Raw genomic sequence first — 27,534 nt, 5'->3', positions numbered from 1 at the left:
GAAGTACAGTTCAAAAATTGATTAGTCCAAAATTTCAGTAGATCGGGAGCTCCGTCTATTAATATTAACCGTCCTGAGAAATCTTTAGCTTCTAATAATCTTGCTAATTCAATGGCAATAAGGATCCAAATGAATAACCCACTATTAGAAATTTCCTTTGATCTTTCATTTTCTTTAATACGTGCTAAGAAAATAAATATAAATGTATGTGTAATAAGCTGTGGTATAATACGAAAGATTGTAACTCTAATTGTTAAATATTACGTATATATATACCTATAAACTATTTAAAAATAATCACAATAAATATTTTAATTAAATTTAATTTCCTTACAGGCAGCAAATAAGCGGCTGATTTCATCACTGAATGACTTTCATCAGGAATATTAAGTACACCATGTTGCAAACACGTTGCCGAAGATTTAATTCCTGATGCCATAGTTTTATATACGTTTGAACATCCTTCGATTCCTGGTAAGAGAAATATATTGCCTCGATCAACCTCTGTCTTGGTAATAAATTCTACAAGAATATCTGGAACAAAGTCTGCATCCGTCATTTTTCGAATCAGCATGTCAAAGCCTTCCAAATTACTTGGCTCAATTTTATTTGTATCGTGTATCTTTCCTTGTTCGGTTGTAATTGTCATTTGTCGAAGTTTAGCAAAATTTAGAGTTTTAATGTCTTGCGCTGTTAAGGAAATATCGAACTCTCTTTCCAACGTTGCTTAATTTCAACTGCCATCATCGAATCCATACCTATTTCGAACAGTGGTACGTTTGGTGGCACTGTGTTTATGTTCTTTAATCCTATTTTGAAATAAGTAAGAATTGTATAATAAAATCAATTTTATGTTATTCTAGTTAATCTTTTAAAATTGAATATACAACAAAAATTTTAATTAAGAATCAAATTATTACATTTCTTGGTGAATATGCATAAAAGGTCAGCACTCACCGATTTTATCGCCACTTAAATATGTTGTAGAGGGAGGGGGTCCTTCTGAGTAATTGTACGTAAAAAATAAGTGAGGGACGGCATTGGTTTAGAAGAAATAGCAAATTGAAGTATCACAATTTTATTACTTTTTTTAGGTATTATAAAGTAACATTAGTTCTAAGAGAAGTAATTTATTGATATGTGTGTATAGACAGTACACGTGTAGGCGGGGAAGGGCTACCGCCTCTCCCCCGCAAGCAAGGGTGGATGGAGGTGGACTTGGTTCGCGTGGAAAGTTTTCACCCATACAACAATTGGGTTGAGTCAGACCTTTGATTACATTGAAGTTCACCTCACCCCACCCTGCTTATAGGATAAAACAAAGTCTATCATTGTATGATTCAGGTTTTCAACTTTCCACGCGAACCGAGGTCCACCCCCACCCACCCCTGCATGTGGAGTAGCCTCTCCCCCGCCTACATATGTACTGTCTATACACACATATCAGTAAATTACTTCCCTTAGCACTGACATAAACTGTTATATTTTTTAGTTACATTATTTGTTCTTAACTTTTAAATAAACAATGACCGCCGATTAAGTTATAAGGAAAAGTTATTCAAGATCACGCCCTTGACAACATATGTTAAGGTTATTAAAATCGGTGAGGTTGCCCTCTTTCTGTATAATTATCTTTTTTATGTGTGTATTTTTTAACAAATAATTGTAGAGAAATAACATTCTCATTTCACTTATATTTCATGGCTATTATATGTATTTAGTATTTTTCTTTATTTAGCTTTGCATAAAACTGCTTACCCATTATATGAGCAACTATTTCATAAATATTCATTGATCCGCCAATTTTGCTTTTTCAGCAACAACCATACTGCTTACAACAGGTCGATCTTGTAACAGAAATACTTCTAATGTCTTCAAACAGGAAGATATTCGTTGTTGCAATGTACCTCCAATAACCAATTCCTTATTTTCTTCTTGCATATCTGCCACGAGTCCGACATCACCAACAGCACCCCATTGTATCGCTAAACCGTGTAATCCTTTTTCCATCCTTTTCTCACAAATTCTCTCCATTACGGAATTAGCCATCCCATAATTTGTCTGACCTGCGTTTCCTCTTCCACACGACACGGAGGAAAAAACGACAAAATGTCGAAGTTGCAGACAGATCTTCCTCGACAATTCGTCAATTTTTTTATCATCCATCCTTTTGATTTGAATGAATCCTCGAACGTTTGAGGTGATTGATTTTGAAATATACAATCTTTTAAAACAACTGCAAGATTAAATATGGCATCCACTGGTGCTCTTTCTTCAGCAAATTTTAATAGGGATTCACAATCTTCATGTTTCAAATTATCATTGACTGTAACGATCTGTACATCCACACCGTAAGATCGCCATAGTTTTACTCTTGATTGCTGATATCCTGTTCTGATCCCGGTTCGTGATGTTAATACCAGATTTTTTGCACCTCGAAGAGTCAACCAATCTGCTAGCTCTAAACCAAATCCGCCAAGTCCACCCAAAATAACGTAGCATTTATGCTCCAAACAATAATATCGTGGATGAGCGAGTAGTGGAGCATCCAAAGGCTCTTCCTCTTTGTGAACTCTGATAATTATCTGCGAATAAGCAATTAAGAAACAATCGTTTTTTCTATAAAGTAATAAATTATAAATAACAAAGATTTCATATTTTATTTTATTATTGATATTGTTTCGCATTTTATGATTAATTTTATTATTAATTTTAATAAATTAATAATTAACGTTATTAATATAAATACAAAAAGTTTCTTGGTCAAATATAATTATTTAAATAAACCTACATTTGTTACTACCTTTATAGCATTAATTAGAAATAAAGAATTGTTTCTAATTTGATATGATAAAATATTCTGTATCATAATTACATATTTCTGTGTATATTAAGAAATAATTGTACCTTGCCAATATGTTTTCCAGCGGCCATATATCTAAAGGCAGCTTCTATTTCATTTCTTTCAAAGACTCTTCTGCATAGTGGTTTAATAGCACCGTCTTTTAAACCTTCTGTTATTGTTTTCCACAACCTTGACTTTTGTTCTGCGTTTGAATAGAATAATTTGTCTAATAAAATGCCATAAAAGCTGATATTTTTAGAAAAGATAGATATATCCAAGGAATTATTGGAAAACATATCAAATTTTCCAATTTCTAGAAAACGGCCACCATTTGCTAAACAGCGAACAGATGCTTGTAATTTCTCTTCGGCTAAGGAATTCAATACGATATCCACCCCACGACCTTTTGTACGCTGCATAATCATTTGTTCAAAGCTTGTATCTCGAGAGTTTCCGATATTATCTTCGGGAATGGAGGGAAACGTTTCTCTTATAAACTGTCGTTTTTCGACAGTTCCAACTGTCGTAAACACTTCGCAACCTTCGTGAAGCGCAAGATGGATCGCAGCTTGACCAATGCCTCCAGTACCAGAATGAATTAAGATTTTGTCTCCCTTTTTCATTTTACCCTTTATGTATAAAGCATAGTAACACGTGCTGTAAACACACGGAATTGTTGCTGCGTCTTCCATTGTCCACTTGTCAGGTATAATCCAACTAAGATATTTATCGGCCACAAGAATGTTCGTCATTCCTCTATGCATAAAAATTTTGAAAATATATTTATTTATCTAAACGTTACTTTAAAATGACGTATATCATGCATATTTTTAATTTAATATTAAATTTAAGTTAATGTTACTTAAATTGAAACGTTATTAATACTAATTAATGATACTCATATAAAATAGAAATTAATACTGTCAATTGCAAAAAGTTCTTTCTATCGCATATGTATTGATACTCTATATTTTACCCGTGTGAACATAATCCCATTATCCTCTGCTTATGCGTATTGAAACCAACAAATTCTAAGCCAATGAAACAGTCGTTACCACGTTCGAACGGTGTGATAGTTTCAGCATTAAGTCTGCCAGTAGCTACCATGATATCTCTAAAATTAATAGACGTATAAATTACATTAACGAGATTTTCATGGTTAATGCGAGACATTCTGCTCTGTGCCCAGCAGAGAGTACTCATATCTCCTTGTACCTGTTATAAGTAAACATTAATTAATATTATTTATTATAAAATTTATAATAGAACATCTTAACATACCATCTGCGTAACGTAAGCCCTCTGAACAAGTTTTGATTCTAACGATGGTAATGGTAAATGCCTGTATGATCCCCAAACGTTACCGGAACGTATAACGTTGATGGGTAGGTCCAACTGTAGCTGCTTCGTGTACAATGGTTCTTGCAAAGAAAATGTAGGCGCTTTGTCATCTTGAATAAATACGCTTTTAATTATTGCGCCGCCTGGTTCTTTTCGCAAACAATTAATAAAACCGAGTAGCCCGCATTCGAAGTCTTCTTCCGAGACGAGAATTATCTCTGTATCTACACCAGTCTCGTTTTGCACATTCATGATTGATTTCAGTTCGTCTACCCATGAAAATTCGTAATTGTTCACATGTACAATCCGCTGGTTTCTCGCAATATTTTGCATTTTTCTTAATAACAAAAGCTTTTTGTCATTTATTTGTTTTTCCAGTATGATATCCAACTCATACATTTTCAGGCATGAATAATCGTAGACCGCACCGGATTTCTCCAAAGTCAGTAAAAAACCCTGTGGCATTAACAGAGACAGCAACTGTTTATATAATTTTTTGCTATTTTTTGTCAAAATATCGAAACCAAGGACTATCAAACAATTCTCGTCCTTCGACAACTTAGTAATTTCCGTTGTAGAAACGTTGTCGGGCAAAGAAATATTTGGGAATTTCTTGTGGGTCGTCACGAGTTTAGTGTAATGTCGAATCTGCGGTAAATCATTTAAGATTTCACTAACAAGTGGATAATTTAAATCTTCAGGTGCCACTTTGTCACTATCATCGACAAATTCAATAATTTTAACATTTATCATATTGCAACATTCGAGTGCAATGTGCATCGACATTCTTATTGTATCTTGCAACGACATAGTACCTAAATCACGATGAGCAACAAATTTGTATTCTTCAAGAACGGTATTAACTACTTTTTGTCGGCGAGATATAGGTGTAGCCACAGTGCCACAAATTTCTATTCCTCCAGATATTATAGCGTCTAAAGACTTGTAACGACGAACAGAGAATTCTGCAACGTAACAAATGAAATTTATTTGTCAGGCAATTGGCCGCATTGTATCACTTATTTTACTTACGTCTATCTTCAATTGGATAATCCTGAACTATCTGTGCGTGATATTTCGGATCAATAGTCAGTTTGCGAATTCTTGTTGGAACATAAAGGCTTCTTGAATTCTGTCCCAATATCATCATCTGTAACATACTGTCCATAAATGCCACCCAATTAGATGTCCATGCGATATGACCGTTTGATCCAGTAAACGATGCGCTTTTTAATCCACGAAATGCGCCGGCATATTGATAACCGCGAAGTCTTAATTCCTTATAGATGTCTTTTGTATTCATTTCTTCCTCATCATCGATACATTCAGCAAGATTAGCTGATATTTTTTCATTTTCTATATTGGTTGGAATTCGTACTGTTCCAGTAACAATAGCATTATCTCCTTCGATTATTTCAAACCTATTGCTACCTAGATATAGGTGTAAATTTATTAAACGTAATATAATTTTATAAGAAATCAAAATTAATATAAATATGTCAATATGGAGCTGGACTTTACAAAAGCAGTTGACTTGTGAAAACCCGGGAAAAAATAATTAGATATAATCATATATAATTATATCTGGTATATATATAATTATATATAATTATATATGTTTTTATATGGGGTTATATCTAATTATACATGGCCACGTGTGCAATCAGTGGTCCCACATACAACCAGATATAGCACCATATCTACTTGTATATAAATGTATATAATTTTATGTGAAGCCAGATATAATGATATGTGAGTAGTGCACCCTACATATAACTAGATATAGCATTATATACAACTATATATGCAGTCATATATAGCCAGATATATTTATGTGACTAATCTGGCGCTATATACAACCAGATATAGCACCATATCTAATCGTATATAAATGTATGTGAAGCCAGATATGATGATATGTGAGTACTGCACCCGACATATAACTAGATATAGTATTATATACAACTATATATGCAGTCATATATAGCCGGATATATTAATGTGACTAATCTTGTCCTATGTACAACCAGATATAGCACCATATCTAATCGTATATAAATGTATGTGAAGCCAGATAAAATGATATATGAGTAGTGCACCCTACATGTAACTAGATATAGCATTATATACAACTATATATGAAGTCATATATAGCCAGATATATTAATGTGACTAATCTTGTCCTATGTACAACCAGATATAGCACTATATCTGTATAGATATAGATTCGCAAGTCATCATATATGCTGCAGATATTTAATCCTAAATTTAAAAATTTATTTGAATTGTTTTTATATATATTATAGATATTAAATTCAAAAATTCGTTACATAATATTATATAATTCAGTATTATAAAATAATATTGCAGGTCATGTGTGCGTATGGAACTTGCCCGGGAAAAAAAAATTATATATAATTATATATAAATATATATGATTATATATAATGCAATTATATATGAATTTTGTCTCTATATGATCATATATAATTATATATAATCATATATAATCATATATGACCATATATAGTCAATATATATTGGAAAAGAACTGTTAACTTCGATAATAAAGCATTGATAAATTAAGATGTATATTTTTTCAAAGGCTATAGAATCAAAAGTGAAATAATTTATTCCATATATTACAACTTGGCACTGCTTGACATGAGATAGTGCCGTGTCTCTTGATACCGTTTTTATACCACTGTCCGTCAAATTTTAAATACGAGAAACGAATCCTATCGAATATATATATTATATAAAAAGTTTCACATACATTTTGACATGATTATATATAAGTTCATATAATTTATATATAAAGTATATATATAAGAATTAAGCATTTATCCATGTAGATTATATATGATTATATATAACCATATATAAACTTAAATTCGGATTATCCGATAGGTGGCATCCGATAGGATTTATTTCTCGTATTTAAAATTTGACAAACAATGGTATAAGAATGGTATCAAGAGACACGGCAGTATCTCACGCCAAGCAGCGCCAAGTTATATGTAAATCATTTCACTTTTGATTCTGGCTTTTGAAAAAATATACACTAAATTTATCAATGCTTTATTCCTTAATCGAAGTTAACAGAATTCTTTTTAATATATATAAAATATTTATTATGTTAGATATAATCACATATGATTATATATAAAATCGACATTAGATATAATTAGATATAAAAAATGAGCTGATAAAATTGTATATAATTGTATATAATTACATATAACCATATATGGTTATATAATTATATGTGGTTATATATAATTATATACAATTATATACAATTTTATCAGCTCATTTTTTATATCTAATTATATCTAATGTCGATTTTATATAATTATATGTGATTATATCTAATCATTTTTTCTCGGGAAGAAAGAAGATTCCGTATTAAGATTAGTTAATCTCATATATTTTCTTTGTATATTTTTACATTTTAATTATGGTATATATTGCGCCATAAAAGCGGCATATAAGCTTTAAAATCTAATTAAAAAATAAAAAACTTACGCTAGAAAATTAATTGTTTAATATGTAATAATATTACCTTCTTGGATCGAGAGAGTTAATTCGATCTCATTTTGTTGTGATAGCACTGTAGCACGAATAAAATTAACGTCTTCAAATACAACTGGTGTATTGATATATTCTTGGTTTTTTAACAATGCGATCATCTCCCAGATATAAAAAAGATATCCCATAGCAGGAAATAAATTTTTTTCATTAACGACATGACCCGCAAAATACACAAATTCTTCATCAGTTGTAATAATACTGACAACTGTTTCCCTTTTGTCAATTATTTTTTTTGGACAAAATTGCACTACAAGGAAGTTCTCTGAATGATCCCATCTGAAAACGTCATTAGAAATTTTTATATAATCTTCGTGTAAACGAATTAATTGTGAAAATTACTTAATTCAAAATTTGATGTAAAATTGAAGCACAGATTCTAAAATATCACAGTTATCTGCTCTTTGTAATAGGCATAAAAGGATTAACATATGTATAAGAATACATTTATCTTTGAGATAAGTAAGGTGATAGAATGTCTTCAAAATAAAGAGATGTGATTTTGAAATTAGATGATAAAACTAACCAAGTTCGAAAAAGAGTTCAAAGTTCTAATTCGATATTATATTGAACATGATGTTCTCTTCTGACTATTTCACCTAAATATTTCAAAATTTATGAAAGTGTTTGTTTTTCAATAATTTATCCATTTGTGCCTAAACGAAAAATATGCATACCTTATGAGAGGAGAAATTATTGGGGTACCGCGGCTTACAGGAAATTCCACTGTCGGATAGAGATTTGCAATCTGTGGCTGCAATCCTGCGTTATAAAGTTTTCCGATTGATTCTAAAAATATCTCATTATTATGATCCTCGGTTCGTTCATATAGCGCTACGTTTGTTACTGTAGAGTATAAATAATTGTTTAAAATGTGTTGAAGAATATTCTGAGGAGATATTTCAATCGTCACTGTATCTTTTGGAACTGAACGTATCGTCTTTGCGAATAACACCGGAGACATCAAGTGATTTGTATAATGTTTTGAACATAAAGGTATAGTATTGGAGTACTCGTGAGAGGATGTTGTCAGCCACTTTGAGCTATAAAACTTTTTTTGTGGTAATGTTCGGTTCAAGTATTCTTCAGACTTAGCTACAGCAGGTTTGATGTAACGACTATGAAAAGGTATATAACCACAAGAAATTTCTTTTATAGATATACTATTCGCCTAAAAGAATGAATAAAATCATAAGTATTATTAATTGCTTGTTTTAACAAAACAATTAAAGAAACTAGATAGAAGATAGATTATATTGTTTATAACCATTAATATATACCTGCAATTTGGTGAGGAATGTTTTTATAGAATTCGTTGGTCCGCTTACAATAAAATTAGAAGAACTATTGTAACAAGCTATATCGATATCCGAAGGACACATAACTTTTAAGGTTTCAAGGTCGAGGTTAATTTCAGCCATGGAGCCATTAATTATTTTCGACTCGTAAAGGGCTAAACCGATGAAATATGCCGACAGAATCGTTTCTTCGGCCGTTAAACATCCATCGGCATATCCACAGATTAGTTCACCAATGGAGTGACCGATTATAAAATCGGGGACTACACCAATAGATGTTAAAAGATCTACTAATCCAATCTGCGATACATATAGAAAAAATAGCTTCCCATTTGTTTTAAATAAAGATTAGAATTATGAAGTAATTATGAAATAATTTTTTTTAAATTATGTTTATAATATATGGTATATATATATAGTATATATATATATATATATATATATATATATAGTATATATATATATATATAGTATATATATATAGTATATATATATAGTAGGGGAGACCGGGGCCTAACCGTCAGTTTTTTTTTGGTGCCGATTTTTAACAAGAAAATAAATAATTTTAGTTAAATGTGGTATACCACTGTAAAGAGTGAACCTTTAGCTACAAAATTTATATAGGAAATTTTTATCTACGTCGCTTATTTTAACCGGTATAGAGCAAAAACGACAACGGTGGAAAAATTGAAATCTCAAAAATGCCGGGGTTTAACCGTCCCACTGCATTTTCAATACATATACGTACATCTAATCCTGAAAAATGATAGGATACATCTTAATAATTGTTTTTTAAGAGAAAAATATAAAAATTTATTTAAAACTTTTATGCGAAACGTTATTAAAAAATAGTTACGAGGGTTCCTCTTTCCGCAGAAGTTACTCGCCCGACTTGTTTTACTCCTCGACGTCCGATAACTCTATTCGGTGTCTGAACGGTTGTAATTCCCGTCTCATCCATATTCCATATGCAGTGAGCCTGGAAATGCCCGGAAATGCCTTGGAAATGCACCCGGACTGCTTACTGACGGATTAACCCCAAACACAAGTTTCAGGTTTGATCGCCCACGAAATATTAGACATCAACGATAATGAAAAAACTACACTGGATTCGTGTTCAGCATGCATTACTCTTTATAATCACGTACCTCGAGATTTGGAGAGCAAATATTATTGCAGATATTACAAAATTTCCACGCGCAAAAAATGTAACTTTCACCTTCCGAAAACACGTTTGCCCTCGTAAAAATCATAACACGGCAGGTAACCTGCCGAAACTCCGTTGGTCACATGGGTACCATAAGCAGCGTTTACAATATTAATAGCGAGTTCGCACAATATACAGATTCCGAGATATTTGATTTGACGGTTCAACCCCGGCGACGGTTAGGCCCCGGTCTCCCCTAGTATATATATAGTATAATTTATGAAGACCAAAAAAAGAGTTTTTTTTCCTTACCTGTAGTCCAATAAGACCCAATAAAAAATTAATGATATTATCAAAAATATTTTTATTATCACTTATTAAAATATTTGTAAGTAGTATGCCATAAGGTTTTAAAATGGTATCGCATTTCTGGATGGCCTTGGCAAACACTGGGAATTTCATTAGAGCGCGACCTATTAAAATTTTAATACAGTTTCTAAATTTCAATATACAGATATGTACATGCATCTGTGTATTTAGATAATTAAATTTTTTTAGTTATCGGTAAGGGTACGTAAGAAACTCTAGCCTTTTCCTATATTGTAATATTTGTTGTAGGATAAAATTTAATTTTATTTGTGAACTGTAATAAATTAAGTTCTTGACAAATAGTAAGTAATAAATCAAACTTTTATGTATATATTATTATAAGTTTGATAACATACTAGATAAGAATATGTTATAATCATGATCGTAACTCTCCATATTTGTACGTTCTGAATACTTATATATCCTATAACTTAAAATTTTTCTTTGTTGAATGTACATTTAAAATATTTTATAATAATATATTTACTTACTTATCCCAAACCATTGAGATCCTAATCCAGAAAATATAAAACAAATCGGTCTTCTGATATATGGAGTATGTTCTATTTTATTAATTATATTATGAGATATTTTAGACCCAGTTATCATGTATCCTCTGTAAGGATGACTTTCTATATCATCATTATGAATATGATGTAACAGAGATATAAACTCAGCATCTATTGGTCGATTTCGCACCTGCATTCAGTAACAAGAATGTACATTTTATAATTCTTGGAATAATTTTACACAAAAAAGGACAATAATACTATCTTATTCTGCAGTGTTTTACTTTAGCAATTATTAAATGCATTATTATTACTTAATATATTAAATAAATATATATTTAATACATTGACTTTTCTTTTTTGTGCAAATTTGAAATAATTTCGAAAGCGATTATGTACGCAAATATCTTTTTAGACACTATATAAATACACGTGTGTATATTTAATTGTTATGTTTGTCATATTTATATGATAATACAAAAGACTAATGTCAAAAATTATTTCTGAAATAAATGAAATAAGCCATTATAATCTTTGCTTACATCATCTAAGATGATTTTAACTGCTTCTTCCGTACGTCCAGACACAGCTACAAGTCTAGGTAAGTCATCATTCAAAGCTGCATTGTTGATTTTTTGTTTAGGATTTGACTTTAATAATATGTGGCTATTAGCCCCTCCAAACCCAAAAGAATTGATACCTACGTAACCACCCTCCCATTCTGTTGGTTCAGTGACGATCTTTATTCTTCCTTCGATAATAGCAGTTAACTCTTTTCGCGGACGCTTGAAGTGTATAGTAGGCGTAATTATACCAGTTTCCATCGCTAATAATACCTTTAAGAAATCACATTTTTTTATTAGCAGTAATTATAGTAATTATTTCACATAAATGTATTATATACATATGTATTATAATTGTAACAATATAAATAAAAAATATAAATTGCTATAATCACATTTTAAGCAAAGTCAGTGTTAAGGGGGTATTCTACTCTAAAACGCGCTTTTTTCGGGATTTTTTTACAAGAAACCAGTGAAAATTGTTAATATCAGCTTTTTATGTATATATTTTATTATCTTTAGAGAACATAAAAAATATTTTTTGAAGCTGAATTAATGAATATAAATATTAATTTAATATAAATATAAATTTAATAAACCCTATCAAATACATGGCAAAAAAAAACGGTGCCCATGGTTGCGCCCATTCTGGTTGTCTGAAACAAAAAATTCAAAAATATTCTTAATCAGTATGAGTTTGGCTATAGCAGGAACTAGAATGGAATTTTTAAATTGAAAATTTAAAAAATGGCGGCACTTTGAAAATTTAGTATGAATTTTCTTATGTTTCGAAGGTTGTCAAAATCGTAAAAAAATTTTTTTTTACTTCATTCTAGTTCCGGCTATAGCCAAACTCATACTAATTAAGAATCTTTTTGAATTTTTTGTTTCAGACAACCAGAATGGGCGCAATTATGGTCACCGTGCCATGTATTCGATAGGGTTTAATTAATATTTATATTCATTAATTCAGCTTCAAAAAATATTTTTTATGTTCTCTAAAGATAATAAAATATATACATAAAAAGCTAATATTAACAATTTTCACTGGTTTCTTGTAAAAAAATCCCTAAAAAAAGCGCGTTTTAGAGTAGAATACCCCCTTAAATCATTTTATTACAAATGTACCTTTGCGATTTGACAAAGGCCACTGGTGGGTTCGGAATGCCCAATATTCGATTTTACCGAGCCCATCAATAAAGGAGTGTTTCTTTTAGCGCATAAAGTCTGGTCAATAGACATAACTTCTATGGGATCACCGACAAGCGTACCAGTTGCATGAGCCTCTACGTAAGATAACTCATTGGGCGAGATTTCACATTCCTTATACAATTCACTCAACAATATTTTTTGCTTCTCATGCGATGGAAAGGTAATACCTTCTTCTTTAAAACCATCGCAATTTATTTTACCGTGTACGATGGTCGCATATATTCTTCTTGCATTTTTTGCTTTTTGCAGATATACTACCGCGATCGTCTCGCCACGCATATATCCGGCACCTTCCTCGTCAAAGGGTTTACAGTAACCATCAGAAGATAGAACCCCTAGAAGGAAATTAATTCATGTTATTAAATAAAGTTCTTCAAGCTTCGATTCAATCTCTAAATGTAAGGATAGAAAGGAAGCATGGGCTTATTGAACATTACAGACAAAGAGTGCAATTGTTTCACAGAGCACGTTATTGGATAAACAAAAACGTAAAATAATAACATAATCTTAATATAATTCACACACAACAAGAGTTTGTTGATTTCACAGGAGACAGTACAAAAAGAAATATTTGTGCTAATGCATCCGAACGAAATGTAATTGTTCTATACTGTTCGAGAATATTTAATAGAGTTACAAAATCACGCATATAGCTTGTCGCACAATTTGATTTAGTCTACCGGTTAAATATCTTTTTATTTTGATAATATTTTGTGTTTTGTTTCATTTTCTTTGTTTAAACTTCTTGCTTTATTGGTATATATCTAGTTGTTCACATCTTTAAAAATTTCTTATAGAAATGCTTTCAAGAATATTACATACTCTTCTTTATAAGGAACTTGTAGGAGTAGTAGTGAAGTGCTTTACGGTTATGTTGTTCAAAAATAGAGTGTTGTTGAAAAATATGTATGGTGCAGAACTTGAAATGTGCTCGATGAACAAAAATGTTGTAATTTTTGATCGCGATAAGAAATATATATCAAGGTCACACCTGAGTGGTCACCATCCCAATAATAATTTTCAAATGTTTGCCAAACATAACTGACATAGCTTAAAGCCTTTCTACTGCACGGATCTTCAAGAGAAGGACTCAAACGAGGGATCCTGGGTGGAGGAACACTGATTATAAAGCTTATCTTAAAAATATTGGGCCCTGAATTTTTGTGGGGTAGTCGCCACCCAGTGTGGTCTCAAAGGATTAACAGTTAAAGAACTGACATTACAACACAATACTAATATGGCATAAATAAAGGCATATAACAGAGTGATTGCGAGCAAATATCTTCATTCCAATAAAAAATAGAAAATCCATACGAATAAACCGGGCTAACTACGAACCAGCGCGGTAAATGATGCGCGAAAGTTTTATTTATATTTTTATTTTACATATTTTAGCCCGGTTTATTCGTATGGATTTTCCATTGGAACCTATACTTCGAAATTCAAAAATAGAAATTTTTTCTGACTTCTGCGGCGTAAATCCCCGCGCGGCGTAAATACCGGAGTTACCCTGATAAAGTTTCTTTTGTTGAAATCAAATCCACTCGGACTTTTCATTATCTTCAAACGGACAAATAAAACTTTAACAATATTAATAATTTTTATGACGTAACATACAATATAATAAGATATAATAAATACATACCTAGATTGCAAAATTGCATTTGGACATAAGGACTGAGACATAAACTGGCGGAAGCGATAATGGCAGCATCGCAATTTCCGGATCGAATCTGCTCGTAAGCTTTCACTATAGCAGAGATACTTGAACTACATGCAGTATCAATATTATGCGATTGTCCAGTAATGCCCAACCAGTAAGAAATTGTATTTGCCACGAAAGAAACGTTGCATCCAGTCATAGGTAATCTAGCTAACTAATCACAATACATATGTTTGTAAATATATTTGAAGTATTGCAATATATAAATAACAAGTCAAATTTATTTGTAAAATTATTAAAAACTGTTGTATAATTTTTCTAAACTTTACATACTAAGGAAACAGATTTCCATATTTGCGACAAAAATTTTACACATATAATTATCATTTCTTTAAATAAATTTCTATTAATTGTGTTTTATATAATAATTAAATATATCACACCTCAGAACTTTTAAAAGAAAAATATGCTCGAGTCTCTGACTGAGAAATTGCTGTAAGAACACTCGTTCTTGTTCCCCGTAATTCTTTTGGGTTTACACCCGCATCGATAATTGCTTCATAAGTATGCTCGAGTAACATTCTAGTCATAGGGTCCATTATATGAGCTTCTGTTGCGGGTATATTGAAAAATTCTGAATCGAATTTCTCGATATTGTTGACTTTACCAATTCGATGGGGTATATTATAAGCTATATAAGAAATAAATATATTAAAAAGTAACAAGTAAAAGGAGGCTTTGACAGTACAATGCGGTTGACAAAGCGTACGTTAGCGTAAGTTAACGTTATAATAACTAATATATAATTATACGTCGGAAATTTCGGCTTTGTTTTGAATAGTCAGATTTTTAACGGTGACAACTGAATCAAAATAATCTCTTTCTACGAAGGCTCTTAGCCTATCCCTATAATATCATAGTTTATAATATAATCGAAATAGAAATGACAGTCAGAACTTCAACGACAAGAGAAGTAAATTAAATCACCCATCTATATACTAATATATAAAATTCTTACGGGTGGTGTGTGTTTGAACGTTTTTAACTTAAAAACTATTGGACAGAATTTTTACCAAAAGTATATAAAATAGGGGTAGAATTTTCCGGGAAGTGCTATAGAGTGTATAGTTTTTCGTTACCGATCTTTTTGGGAACCGGTATCCGAAATTTTTCCAATTTTTCGGGAAATAATTGACCGAATCTTAAAGAATTGTATATAAAACAGGGGTAGAATTTTCCGGGGAGTGCCATAAAGTGTATAATTTTTCGTTACCGATCTTTTTGGAAACCGGTATCAGAAGTTTTTCGAATTTTTCGGGAAATAATTAATGAAACAGGGGTAGAATTTTGCGGGGAATGCTTTTACATTAATCTACCGATTTATCAATTTAGTTAAAACCGGTTCAAAAATTTTATTAATTTTTCGAGGATGGGTTTAATTGCCACAATGTGTATTATTTTTCGATAACAATTTATTTTTTTATGTAGGATAAGTTGCTGGTTTTACATATTATATGTCAACAGTCACTTCAATTCGTGGCTTTCGTGACTGCCGCGAGTGATAGAAAAGTTATTGCAGTTTTCTTGCAATCAATCAATCAATCAATCAATCAATCAATCAATCAATCAATCAATCAATCAATCAATCAATCAATCAATCAATCAATCAATCAATCAATCAATCAATCAATCAATCAATCAATCAATCAATCAATCAATCAATCAATCAATCAATCAATCAACCAATCGAGAGAGAGAGAGAGAGAGAGAGAGAGAGAGAGAGAGAGAGAGAGAGAGAGAGAGAGAGAGAGAGAGAGAGAGAGAGAGAGAGAGAGAGAGAGAGAGAGAGAGAGAAAGGAAAGAAAGCAGGAGTGTGATGAAGAAAAAAAGTAAGGATGTATTTTAACCCTCGGAGAACACACCTATTTTTTCATTCACGGAGAACACTCTGGGTCAATCTGAACCTACACACACTTCGATCGTCCACCATTTTAAATTGACGAGTGCGATCAGCTTGAAAAAATTTCCAGATGTACTTGGAACATTGTTAAATCAATTGATATAAATAAAAAGTGCCGTTGGAATTATTTACATATTTAAAAAAATTCAAAAAAAAATTATTTTTTTGAAAAAAATGTAATTTACGAAAAAAATTGTATTTTTTATTTTTTTTATTTTTAATATTTCTGGCTACAACTTTACGTGTATATTCTTAAAATGTAGTAAAAACTCGAGGTAAGGATTAAATTGACCCTGTGTGTTCTCCGAGGGTTAAATATCAGTCTCTGTTTACTTTTCTTTCTATCTCTCTTTAAGATTCGGTCAATTATTTCCCGAAAAATTAGAAAAATCGGTTTCCAGAAAATCGGTAACGAAAAACTATACACATGATGGCACTCCCCGAAAAATTCTACCCCTATTTCATATATACATTATATTTCACATAACCTCGATTTTTCACTTAAAAACCCAAGGGATAAAATCGGTAATCGGTAAGTGAAATATCGAGGCTCTGTGTACATCGCGAGCGAGCAATCTCAAAATTCCCGAAAAAACGCCCGGGTAAACCAAAGGATGATGTCGCTGATCGGTAAGTGAAATATCGGAAAAGCGGAAATGACTCAATAGTGTGAAACTCGAGTAGAGAAAGACCGGTTACGACATGTTTAATCCATGAAAACATTTATGCGGTCCGATTTGAAATTAGAGGCATTTAGTTATGATTCAAATTACGAATATCAATTTTATCCGAGAGTAATAATTGGGAAAATGGATGCAATATGTGATCATTGTCAAGCAAAAAAGTTTAAAACTTAAGCACCTAGAATGTGTTATTCATGCGGAAAAGTTAAACTACCGTCTTTAAATCAACCACCCGACACACTCCTTATGTTTGCCCACAATAAGGATATTGAAACACAAATGAAGTCGTTTTAAGAAAAACGACTCCCGGGCGAAGCCCGGGTAACCAGCTAGTCAGTTCATAAAATGCGAAAATGAGGTCATTTTATAAGAATATTTATATAACACTGGGGAACACGGATTTTTTGTCGGGCCAATGGTAACTGATTCTGATAGATTTTTTTCCGTAGAATTCAAATCTGAAAACGAAAATAATGAATTGACTCTATTTTTTAAGGAGGTTCCGTCGCTACAAAAAAATGGAGCCAGTTTCATAAAATTTTAATATGTTGTTCTGGAATGCAAAATAGAATTATGTGAATTTTTGTGGAATTTTTTACCGTCCCGTTATGAAAAAAATCTACTCCAAAAATTGTACTTTTTAGCATAGGTTCTTATGGGAAATGACATATTGCACACATTCAGAATGAAATAAGTGCAAGAAAAAATGCAAATGATAAGGAAAAAAAGAATATGCACATGAAACTTAATAATTTACAAATAAATGAGTGAAAGAAAAGGGAAGGTTACCTATCTACTACATTTCGTAGAAAAATTAATTATTAAAGCATAAATTGCTTGATTTTTCGTCTGCTAGACTGCCACGGTCGTGAGCAGCAGTACGCACTATACACGCGGCGACCAATCAGAGCAATCCCCTTCACTCCCACTACTTCAAACGCTAGTACGCTGTTGCCAGAACCCCCGCGTCCTACTACTCTTCCCGATGAAGCAACTGAACCTCCTTAAGAAATACGGTGCTTCCGTTGTTTTTCTACAGATGTTCAAAAATGACCAAAAACACGTTTTTTAGCACTTTTGACCCCGTTTATTTAAAAAACCAAAGCCAATTTAGTATTTTCAAGGCCAGATTCTTGTTCAGCGAAACCAAATTAGTAAAAAATACCTTAAAAACAATCTGAAAACGATAAGATTTTGTTGACCAGTGTAATATATATATTTATTTCTACATAAAAAATAATAATGCTTTTAAGGATTTATAATATGCATCTGGATCGTTGTCAATTATGATATTAGAAATAACGAAGCCATGAAAATGTTTGAATTAATAAAAGATAATTTTCGACATAAATTATAAGGATTGTTTTCGTTATATATGTATATATTGTGTACATATAATATGTAAGGTTACACAATTTTCTTAGATTCTGATATTGTTTTTTAAAAATTATTGGATTAGATATTGCAGATCTTTAATTACGATTAATATATACGATAATATAAAACGAATATTTTTCCTAATAAGTTTTGAAAATATATCTTAAGGAGGTTGGTTGCCGTTACATTGCAGGGCAGGCGGCGAGAGGGGACTATTGCCAACTCTAAATAATCAAATTTTTCGATGCGTGAAATAAACGAGTTTTAGCAAATAAATATGTGGAATGCATTTAATTAACTGTTTCTTAAGGTTTTAAATCGTTGTTTTTACAATTAAAATCAAAATACGTTTTGAAATGTGGTAATATTATACTGTTTTATTTTTACAATTTCTTGGTAACTATCAGTCTTCGTAATAGTCTTTCCTAAATATGTAAAGAATTATTTGCATCTATTCTCATTAAAGTCTTGTCATTTTTAATAGGCTTTCAAGAGTTACATCACAGGGGTCGTAACATTTTTGCTATGTCGCCCGTGTATAAGAGAGAGATAAGAGTTTATCTTCAATAATTAATTACTCGACAATCATGCGAACAATTGTCTTCAACTTTGGGATGGACGACAGATTCCCATATAGACGAATATCCTCCATAAATTTGAACTAGTTCTTATCATATTGATTTGAACAACCAACCTCCTTAATGTTAAAAAAGAAATTATTACAGTTATTCCACCGTCCATGATCGCTCGAACCAAGATCCGCCTTGTTAAAAAGATTTTCTTGAAATTCTTTTAAATTGTCGCTATTAGGAAATCGGCCAGCAATACCAGAGATTACGATTTCTTCTTCAGCATCGACGCTGATATATAAGTTCGGTCGATTCATAGTATCTTTATTTTTTCGAAACAGACAAATTCTACAACAAATGTCATTATTTATTTTTTGAGAAAACAGACATAAATGTAAAATAAAAAAAATAATCAAATACAATTTAATATTACATATACGTACCAATAGGAAGTGGAAGCACCGTGGCTAGTGAAGTCGACTCAAGAGTGAAGTCGAAACTAAATCTCCTCTATTTATAGTTTCTGTGTTATATGTGTATTCTGTTTCTACATACATGATAATGATAAAGCCGATTAAACTTGTAAATATTTGAATAGCTGACGCATCCGTTACGATATATTTCATAATCGTGGGAACTATTGAGGAGTTTGCCAATACGTAGTAACAAAATAAATTCAGAAAGAGAATATCAAAAAATTACTATGTGTCATTTTATGTTTGTGAGTATTATTATTGTGTGAGTTTTAAATATGTTGTGAAATAATTTAATTAAAAAAGTAAAACAATCGTTATTTTAATATCTAATATGTAAGATATAATTATTATTTATATTATTATACAATATATCTTCACGTAAGTGTATGAACTAATATAGTTAGAATTTATTATAACATTCTAAGTTTATTGAAAGAAAATGTTTTCTTTATTCTATATTTCACATCAATTATTTTCAATTTAAATAGAGATATACAAGCTAGAATATATGCTGGCAAGCGTAAATCTACTTATTGTACAAAACGCATATACGCATTGTATTTGCCCTAATTTTGATTTTATTCGGATTCTTTTCACTAATTAAATATTCAATATATTAACTCATAAGTTGTAGCCTAAATGGAATAAACTAAACTTTAAAACTAATTCGAAGGTACGAAATTACGAATATATGTTTTTTATTCTCGCGTTCTCTGAACTCTGGTAAGTGTGTGATTTTACTTCTTTTTGTCCTGTTATTTCTGTTTCGAGCATATCACAAACTATGATTATAATATTAATAAAGTTTTACTTAAATTTTTTCGTGGAAAGTTTCACTGCTGATTATCATTTGATTTTGACTGTTGTGCATCGCTGAAGACGACTCAAAACAGAACCGAAACATCCGAGGTATTATAATTATATATCTTATTAGTTATTAAAGGTTGATATAACGTTAACTTACGCACTGTTGACCGTGTCTCAAATCTTTTTCCGCTTCTTCTTTTTCTCCTTACAGACAGACGACGTAATGTACATTTTTTTAAAAATCACGTATATTTTTTTAAACAAAAATCGGAAACGTTTAAAAAAAATCAGTACATTAATGAAAAATTAAACTCGCGGTTTCAAAAAAATCAGCATATACAATTCTTTGAGATTCGGTCAATTATTTCCAGAAAAATTTGAAAAATTTCGGAACCGGTTTCCAAAAAGATCGGTAACGAAAAATTATACACTTTATGGCAATCCCCGGGAAATTCTACCCCTACTTCATATACAATTCTTTGCGATTCGGTCAATTAATTCCCGAAAAATTTGAAAAATTTCGTAACCGGTTTCCAAAAAGATCGGTAACGAAAAATTGTACACTTTATGGCACTTTCTGGGACATTCTACCCTTACTTCATATAGGGGAGACCGGGGCTAGACCGCTAACGGGGTAAATCCGCCAAATCAAATATCTCGGAACCTGTATATTGTGCGAACTCGCTATTAACATTGTAAACGCTGCTTATGGTACCCATGTGACCAACGGAGTTTCGGCAGGTTACCTGCCGTGTTATGATTTTTACGAGGGCAAACGTGTTTTCGGAAGGTGAAAGTTACATTTTCTGCGCGTGGAAATTTTGTAATATCTGCTATAATATTTGCTCTCCAAATCTCGAGGTACGTGATTATAAAGAGTAATGCATGCTGAACACGAATCCAGTGTAGTTTTTTCATTATCGTTGATGTCTAATATTTCGTGGGCGATCAAACCTGAAACTTGTGTTTGGGGTTAATCCGTTAGTAAGCAGTCCGGGTGCATTTCCAAAGCATTTCCGGGCATTTCCAGGCTCACTGCATATGGAATATGGATGAGACGGGAATTACAACCATTCAGACACCGAATAGAGTCATCGGACGTCGAGGAGTGAAACAAGTCGGGCGAGTGACTTCTGCGGAAAGAGGAACCCTCGTAACTATTTTTTAATAACGTTTCGCATAAAAATTTTAAATAAATTTTTATATTTTTCTCTTAAAGAACAATTATTAAGATGTATCCTATCATTTTTCAGGATTAGATGTACGTATATGTATTGAAAATGCAGTGTAACGGTTAAACCCCGACATTTTTGAGATTTCAATTTTTGCACCGTTGTCGTTTTTGCTCTATACCGGTTAAACAAAGCGACGTAGATAAAAATTTCCTGTATAAATTTTGTAGCTAAAGGTTCACTCTTTACAGTGGTATACCACATTTAACTACAATTATTTATTTTGTTGTTAAAAATCTAGCGTTTTAGCGTTACCCATCCTGACCACGTGGAGGTACCAGTCATCCCAGTACAAATTTTGAGAAAACACTAATTTTGAATGGATTACAAGGTCAGACTCATTAAGTTATGATTTTTATGGAGTTTTTGGATACTAACAACATGGTAATGCAGTTTTTGGAATGAGTCGTGACATTGTGCAGGTAAGACATGATGCGTATTCAAATTTGTAATTGGGCATATTCTAGAATGGGGTTATGGGGTTATGGGGTTTTGGTGTTTTAGGGTCAAGGGGTTATGGGATTACAGGATTACGGAGGTATAGAAAGATAATCAAAGTGCGATGGTTTCGATTATAGGGGTTTAGAAGCTTATGGGGCTATATATGGTTATGGGGTTATGGGGTTTTGAGGGTTATAAGATCAAGGGGTCATGGGGTTAATAGTTTATGGGGGTTTTAGGGCCAAACAGCTTAATTAAAGCGATTATTGAGATGAGACAAGTCGTATAAATCATATTGTAAGATCACTTCATCAGGTTTTTGGGTTATTTTGCTTATGGGGTCATGGGGTTATGGAGTTTGTCAAAAAGGCCACTCAAATTTCGAAAGCCCTCGCTTATACAAACATTTTAAGCCCAAACTCAATATTTAAAGTCGCTTCAATTTTTGGACAGAGGGAGGGGCCACTTGACGTGGAATGTCACATATATATATATAATAAAATTATATAATACATATTACATAATATTAAATATTATTTCTTTTACATAGCTGTAACTGATATAATGCTTTGCTATTAAAAAAAAGAGGTTAAAAATTATTAACTTTTTGTTATTCCTGCATGTCAAACAAAGAGGGACCAGCAATATCATCATCTGCAGCATATAGCCGAAGACTACTTTTTTGTCTTTTAGAAATAGTAGGATATAATTTGTCTGTCTTCATGAAAGATAAATGCTCTACATCAATCTTCATGTTCAGAGCAGTTTCCCCTCTTGTTTTTAATGTTGATTTTAATACACAAATAGCATTTACAGTGGCCGAGGATAATGTGTTTCGTTTTTTTGTTTTGATATCTGTTAGAAAAGAAAATATTCTCTCCGCGTCGGCGTTTGAGTTTGGCAGTGATCTAATAGAATTCACAACAGATTTTAAATGTGGGTATCTTTCGTTACCTTCTGAATCATTCTTTTGTAAAATTTGTGCCCACATGTCATCAAAATTTAATTTTGACAAATCATCTTTCTCTGTATCTGTGAAATCTAAATTCAATGTAAACCGTCTTTAGACCACTTTCGTCAAAACCGCCGATTGTTTTAACAATGAAAGAAAGATCTTCAAACAATTTTTCTCTGTTGTCATTTGATAAAGCTATCTGTGGAAGAAATATTTTTAACTTTGTTAAAAATGTATCATTTATCGGCAATCTTTTACAAATTTCCTTGGCCGCGGTAATATAAAATTGTAGACAGTTCTGTCGAACAATTGCAACCTCCTTTGCATTTCCATCCTTCATTAATTGACGGAGGTATTCTTCGCAGTCGAGTCCTAAATTTATATCAGTTACAGATCTATGATTTTCAATTTTGCCAAATGTAATATTTGGCAAATCTTTTAAAACTTCTTGTTTTAAAAAGTTTGTACAAATTTCAGTTAGAAAGTTAATTTTGACAACTTTTTTCCCGAGAAGTATTCTGAAAAAGAGAAGACAAGTATTTTTTTTTTGTTTGGACCTACGATCAATATTTGATCGCACCAACGTGTAATTTTTGTAAAAATTGAATTTTTCGATAGCTCTACTTTTTAAAACGTTAATATCTTGGGATGAAATTTGTTCAGTTTAAAATGAATTACATGATGTATATATTTGATGTATATATTAGTTTTTCGATAAGATTAAACATTTCCAAGATATTAACATTTTAAAAAGTAGTTACCGAAAAATTTAATTTTTAAAATTACACTATCGAAAATATTAATCGTAGATCCAAACAAAAAAATACGTGTCTTGTCTTTTTTAGAATACTTATTGGAAAAAATTGTCAAAATTATTGCAATAGGTCAGAGTAAAAATGTAAAAATTCATTTATTATATATTATATTTATTTATATTTATTATTTATTTTATTTTTATACATATAGCTTATTTACCATATTTATTAAATTAGTAATTTTATTTATCTTTTTGACGAACAATAAGTGCAATTTTTTATATAAATTACATAATTTTATTTGTCCCCCTGACAAGCTACGATCATTTCATAGTGTCATTTTTTAGTGGAATAGGCCTATAATAGTACCTCTTAGGTGACGTGGAAAACTATTATACAATTATATTAATTATAATTTTATATGGAGGGGTTAAAGCCATAGTGGTGTAAGTCACTTTTTTTTACCTATCGAGTTAAGTTCATAGATGCAGTCTACACATGCAGATATGTTGAAAAAAGAAGAAAAAAAAGTGGTCAAAAAAATTGACTTACACCACTATGGCTTTAACCCCTCCATATGTACATAGCCTCGCGGATAGTAGACGAGAGCATTTTGTCGCGTCGCGTCGTACCGCCGAAAAAATCCTTCCCTCGCGTTCACGAAAGACTTCTCGCTGTTGTACGGAAGAATTCAGCGCGCGAGAAGGAGACAAAACATAAGTGTGACTGTCCTCGTCTAATATTCCGAAGCTAGCCGAAGCTCGAAGACGGACCGCCGAGCGCGCGTAGTATCCCCACCACTTGATTTACGAGTCAGGCTGGGGTCTAGAATTGACAGCTCTGGCTGCAGCTAGAGCCGGGGAGGCCGGAAGGGAGAATTGGAAGGCGTTCGTCACCTTTTGTGAAAAGGTGATGTCGCAAAAGGAGGCGGACGAACGGGTGAGTATTGGCGCGCTTTACAAGCTTGTTTAAGTAGAGGTGGTATTAAACAAGATAAGTTAATTGATCATTTGTGTGAATATTTGTGGCGATATACAATAAACGAGCTTGTAAAGCACGCCACGAACCCATGTGGCACCTCGTTTCGCGTGGAAAGTGTATGCGTGAACTATTTCGACATATATATTATTACTAGCGTTTCGGCCCGCGCTTCGTGCGGGCCTCAAAGCTAGCGCGTGGACCTCAAAGCTAGGAAACTATAGATCTATATGAGGAAGCAATGTGCAAGTTTCTACTTGCACACTTAAAAGCTATAAGGAAGCAATGTGCAATTTTCTACCTGCACACTTTTTTATTATCCTAAAACATCATTTTTTGAAGTCTCAATTATTGATTCAAGTCTTTCAGTCCTTTCCTCCCAACTCTCATTTTTTCGCCTGTGTCTTGAACGGCTGCTTTCACGACTCATTTTACTCAAATTTTCGCCTTTTCTTTTTCGAGGCATTTTTTATAATTAAAATTTACTTGTTCTCTAAATATTGAACGCCGAAATTTGTTTGCTTGTATGTACAATCGCGAAAAATTTACTGTATAATTAAAACTTACTTATTCTTTTCTTTTCAGTTTACGTTATTTTTCTTACTATTATTCTTACTATTATATTTTCGTATTATCACATTTGCTTGATCCTTTATTTCTTTTTCCCGTTATGATCTTTCTGTTGCCATTCTATCTCTCTCGTACTTATTCTGTTTTATATATTAATAAATATGGTCATATAAGAAATTGAAATATAATCTTGAATAATATTATATGGCCATATATGACTACGTTTACATGACACCGTTAATCGGGTTTTATAACATCGGTAGTTGTCAGGAAGACCAATCGTAATCATTCTTCAGAAGAATGGAATAGCTGTGATTGACCGGCCTAAGAACTACCGATGTTATAAAACCCGATTAACGGTGCCGTGTAAACGTAGTCTATGAGTATCTGATTATATACATATAAAAAAATATCTCTTATTTATTTATATTAGTAGATATATAATAATTAATTATATATGATCATATAATAAATGGAAATATAATCTTGAACAACATTATATGGTTATATATGAAAATATATGATTATATGATTATATTCTTATTAAACCTCTGCCCTATTTAAAAATTCTAAGTTATGTTTAGCAGAGAAAGCAGTACGACTATAAAAAGACCTCTTTTTGTCATCTTTTAGTTTTATATGCTATCTTCGCAATAATTAATGAGGAATTAATTACCCACATAGTCAAATCTGTCAAAAATAGATTTTGAAAATGTCTCTTTTACCCACTCGGCATGTTATGTTGCTGAAATATTTTTGAAATGGTGCAGAAATATTTCGTTAACATTTCATTTGTAACTATGCATCTGAAATATTTCAGAAATGTACCTGCATCATGTTTTTTATAATATTGCATTAACAATATTTCTGAAATCTTTCAGAAAGTTGTTTACAATATTTGTAAGTTTCTGTAATATTGCAAAAAAATGTAGCAAATGCAATATTTCAGAAATATTTCTGAAACATTATAAAAGTAATATTACGTTTGCATTGCACGAATAATATTTCTGTAACATATCAAATGCAACATTGCATTTAAAATATTTCTGAAAAATTTCTGAAAGATTGTGTAGGTAATGAAAAATTGAATTGCAGGCAGTGAAGTTCTACAATATCGCGTTATATTTTTTTAATGTTTCCCATACAACATTGCATTTGTAATATTTCCGAAAAGTTGCTGACAGACTTTAGAACTTATAAAAAATTAAATTTATTATTATATAATTATTGCCTTTTATTGCAATTTTTCTCTTTTATTAAGAATTTTCTGATATTCCAAATTTTGTCATATGGGATTTTTAATATAAAATATAAAATATTTAATAATATATTTAATATAAAATAAATCTTTCAGCAAAGTTGCATTTGAAATAATTGCGGACATTGCCGAAATGATGTAGAAACGATCATGAAATATTTCTGAAATATTGATGAAATGTGTAATATTTCAAATGGAATTTTGCAGAAATGTTTATAAAATATTACATGCTGAGTGGGTATAGTACATCTTTACAGCAGGCAATTCATAAATATGAAATATCTGCTGTTAAAGAAAGTCTACTGTAAATGTCTTGATGGAAATATAATCTTAAATATCTATATATAATATTATATGGCCATATATAAGCATCTGATTATATATATGTGAAAAAAATATCTCTTATTTATTTATATTAGTTTATATATAATTATATAAAAAATGGAAATATAATCTTGAACAACATTATATGATTATATATGAAAATATATATGATTATATTCTTCTAAAACCTCTGCTCCATTTAAAAATTCTAATTTATGTTTAACAGAGAAAGCAGTACGACTATAAAAAGACGTCTTTTCGTCATCTTTTAGTTTTATGTGCTGTCTTTGCATTAATTAAATTATATGATTATATATGAAAATATATATGATTATATTCTTCTAAAACCTCTGCTCCATTTAAAAATTCTAATTTATGTTTAACAGAGAAAGCAGTACGACTATAAAAAGACGTCTTTTCGTCATCTTTTAGTTTTATGTGCTGTCTTTGCATTAATTAAATTATATGATTATATATGAAAATATATATGATTATATTCTTCTAAAACCTCTGCTCCATTTAAAAATTCTAATTTATGTTTAACAGAGAAAGCAGTACGACTATAAAAAGACGTCTTTTCGTCATCTTTTAGTTTTATGTGCTGTTTTTGC

At 31.4% G+C, this 27,534-nt stretch overlaps 1 protein-coding gene across 1 annotated transcript; it reads right to left on the bottom strand.

Moving 5' to 3' along the window:
* Positions 1–1,883: 1,883 nt before the first annotated feature.
* LOC139786754 (fatty acid synthase-like) lies at positions 1,884–19,654 on the bottom strand. Its single transcript, XM_071725872.1, has 16 exons — positions 19,571–19,654; positions 19,282–19,475; positions 14,982–15,229; positions 14,521–14,752; positions 12,792–13,210; positions 11,643–11,936; positions 11,083–11,290; positions 10,535–10,695; positions 9,058–9,375; positions 8,455–8,948; positions 7,752–8,056; positions 5,219–5,617; positions 4,127–5,151; positions 3,822–4,060; positions 2,908–3,601; positions 1,884–2,585 (listed from the first exon to the last, which is right to left on the bottom strand). The coding sequence occupies exons 2-16, from the start codon at positions 19,442–19,444 to the stop codon at positions 2,034–2,036; spliced, it is 5,751 nt and encodes a 1,916-aa protein (XP_071581973.1). The 5' UTR covers positions 19,445–19,475; positions 19,571–19,654; the 3' UTR covers positions 1,884–2,033.
* Between the last annotated feature and the right edge of the window lie 7,880 nt (positions 19,655–27,534).

The sequence above is a fragment of the Temnothorax nylanderi genome, unplaced genomic scaffold (genome assembly GCF_030848795.1).
Source record: "Temnothorax nylanderi isolate EJ_2023f unplaced genomic scaffold, tnyl_v1.0 TNYL_tig1137_pilon, whole genome shotgun sequence".
NCBI classification, from domain to species: Eukaryota; Metazoa; Arthropoda; class Insecta; order Hymenoptera; family Formicidae; genus Temnothorax; species Temnothorax nylanderi.
The sequence above is the reverse complement of the archived record's forward strand: the minus strand, read 5'-3'. Positions and strand labels throughout refer to the sequence as shown.

Bases quoted from the DNA above. Each gene is read 5' to 3' on its own strand.
- LOC139786754 (XM_071725872.1), bottom strand. From the start codon at position 19,444: ATGAATCGACCGAACTTATATATCAGCGTCGATGCTGAAGAAGAAATC. The intron at 5,618-7,751 runs GTAATATTATTA...ACCTATATCTAG, and splicing joins AACTCTCTCGATCCAAGAAG to GTAGCAATAGGTTTGAAATA. The intron at 2,586-2,907 runs GTACAATTATTT...GCTTATTCGCAG, and splicing joins CTGGAAAACATATTGGCAAG to ATAATTATCAGAGTTCACAA.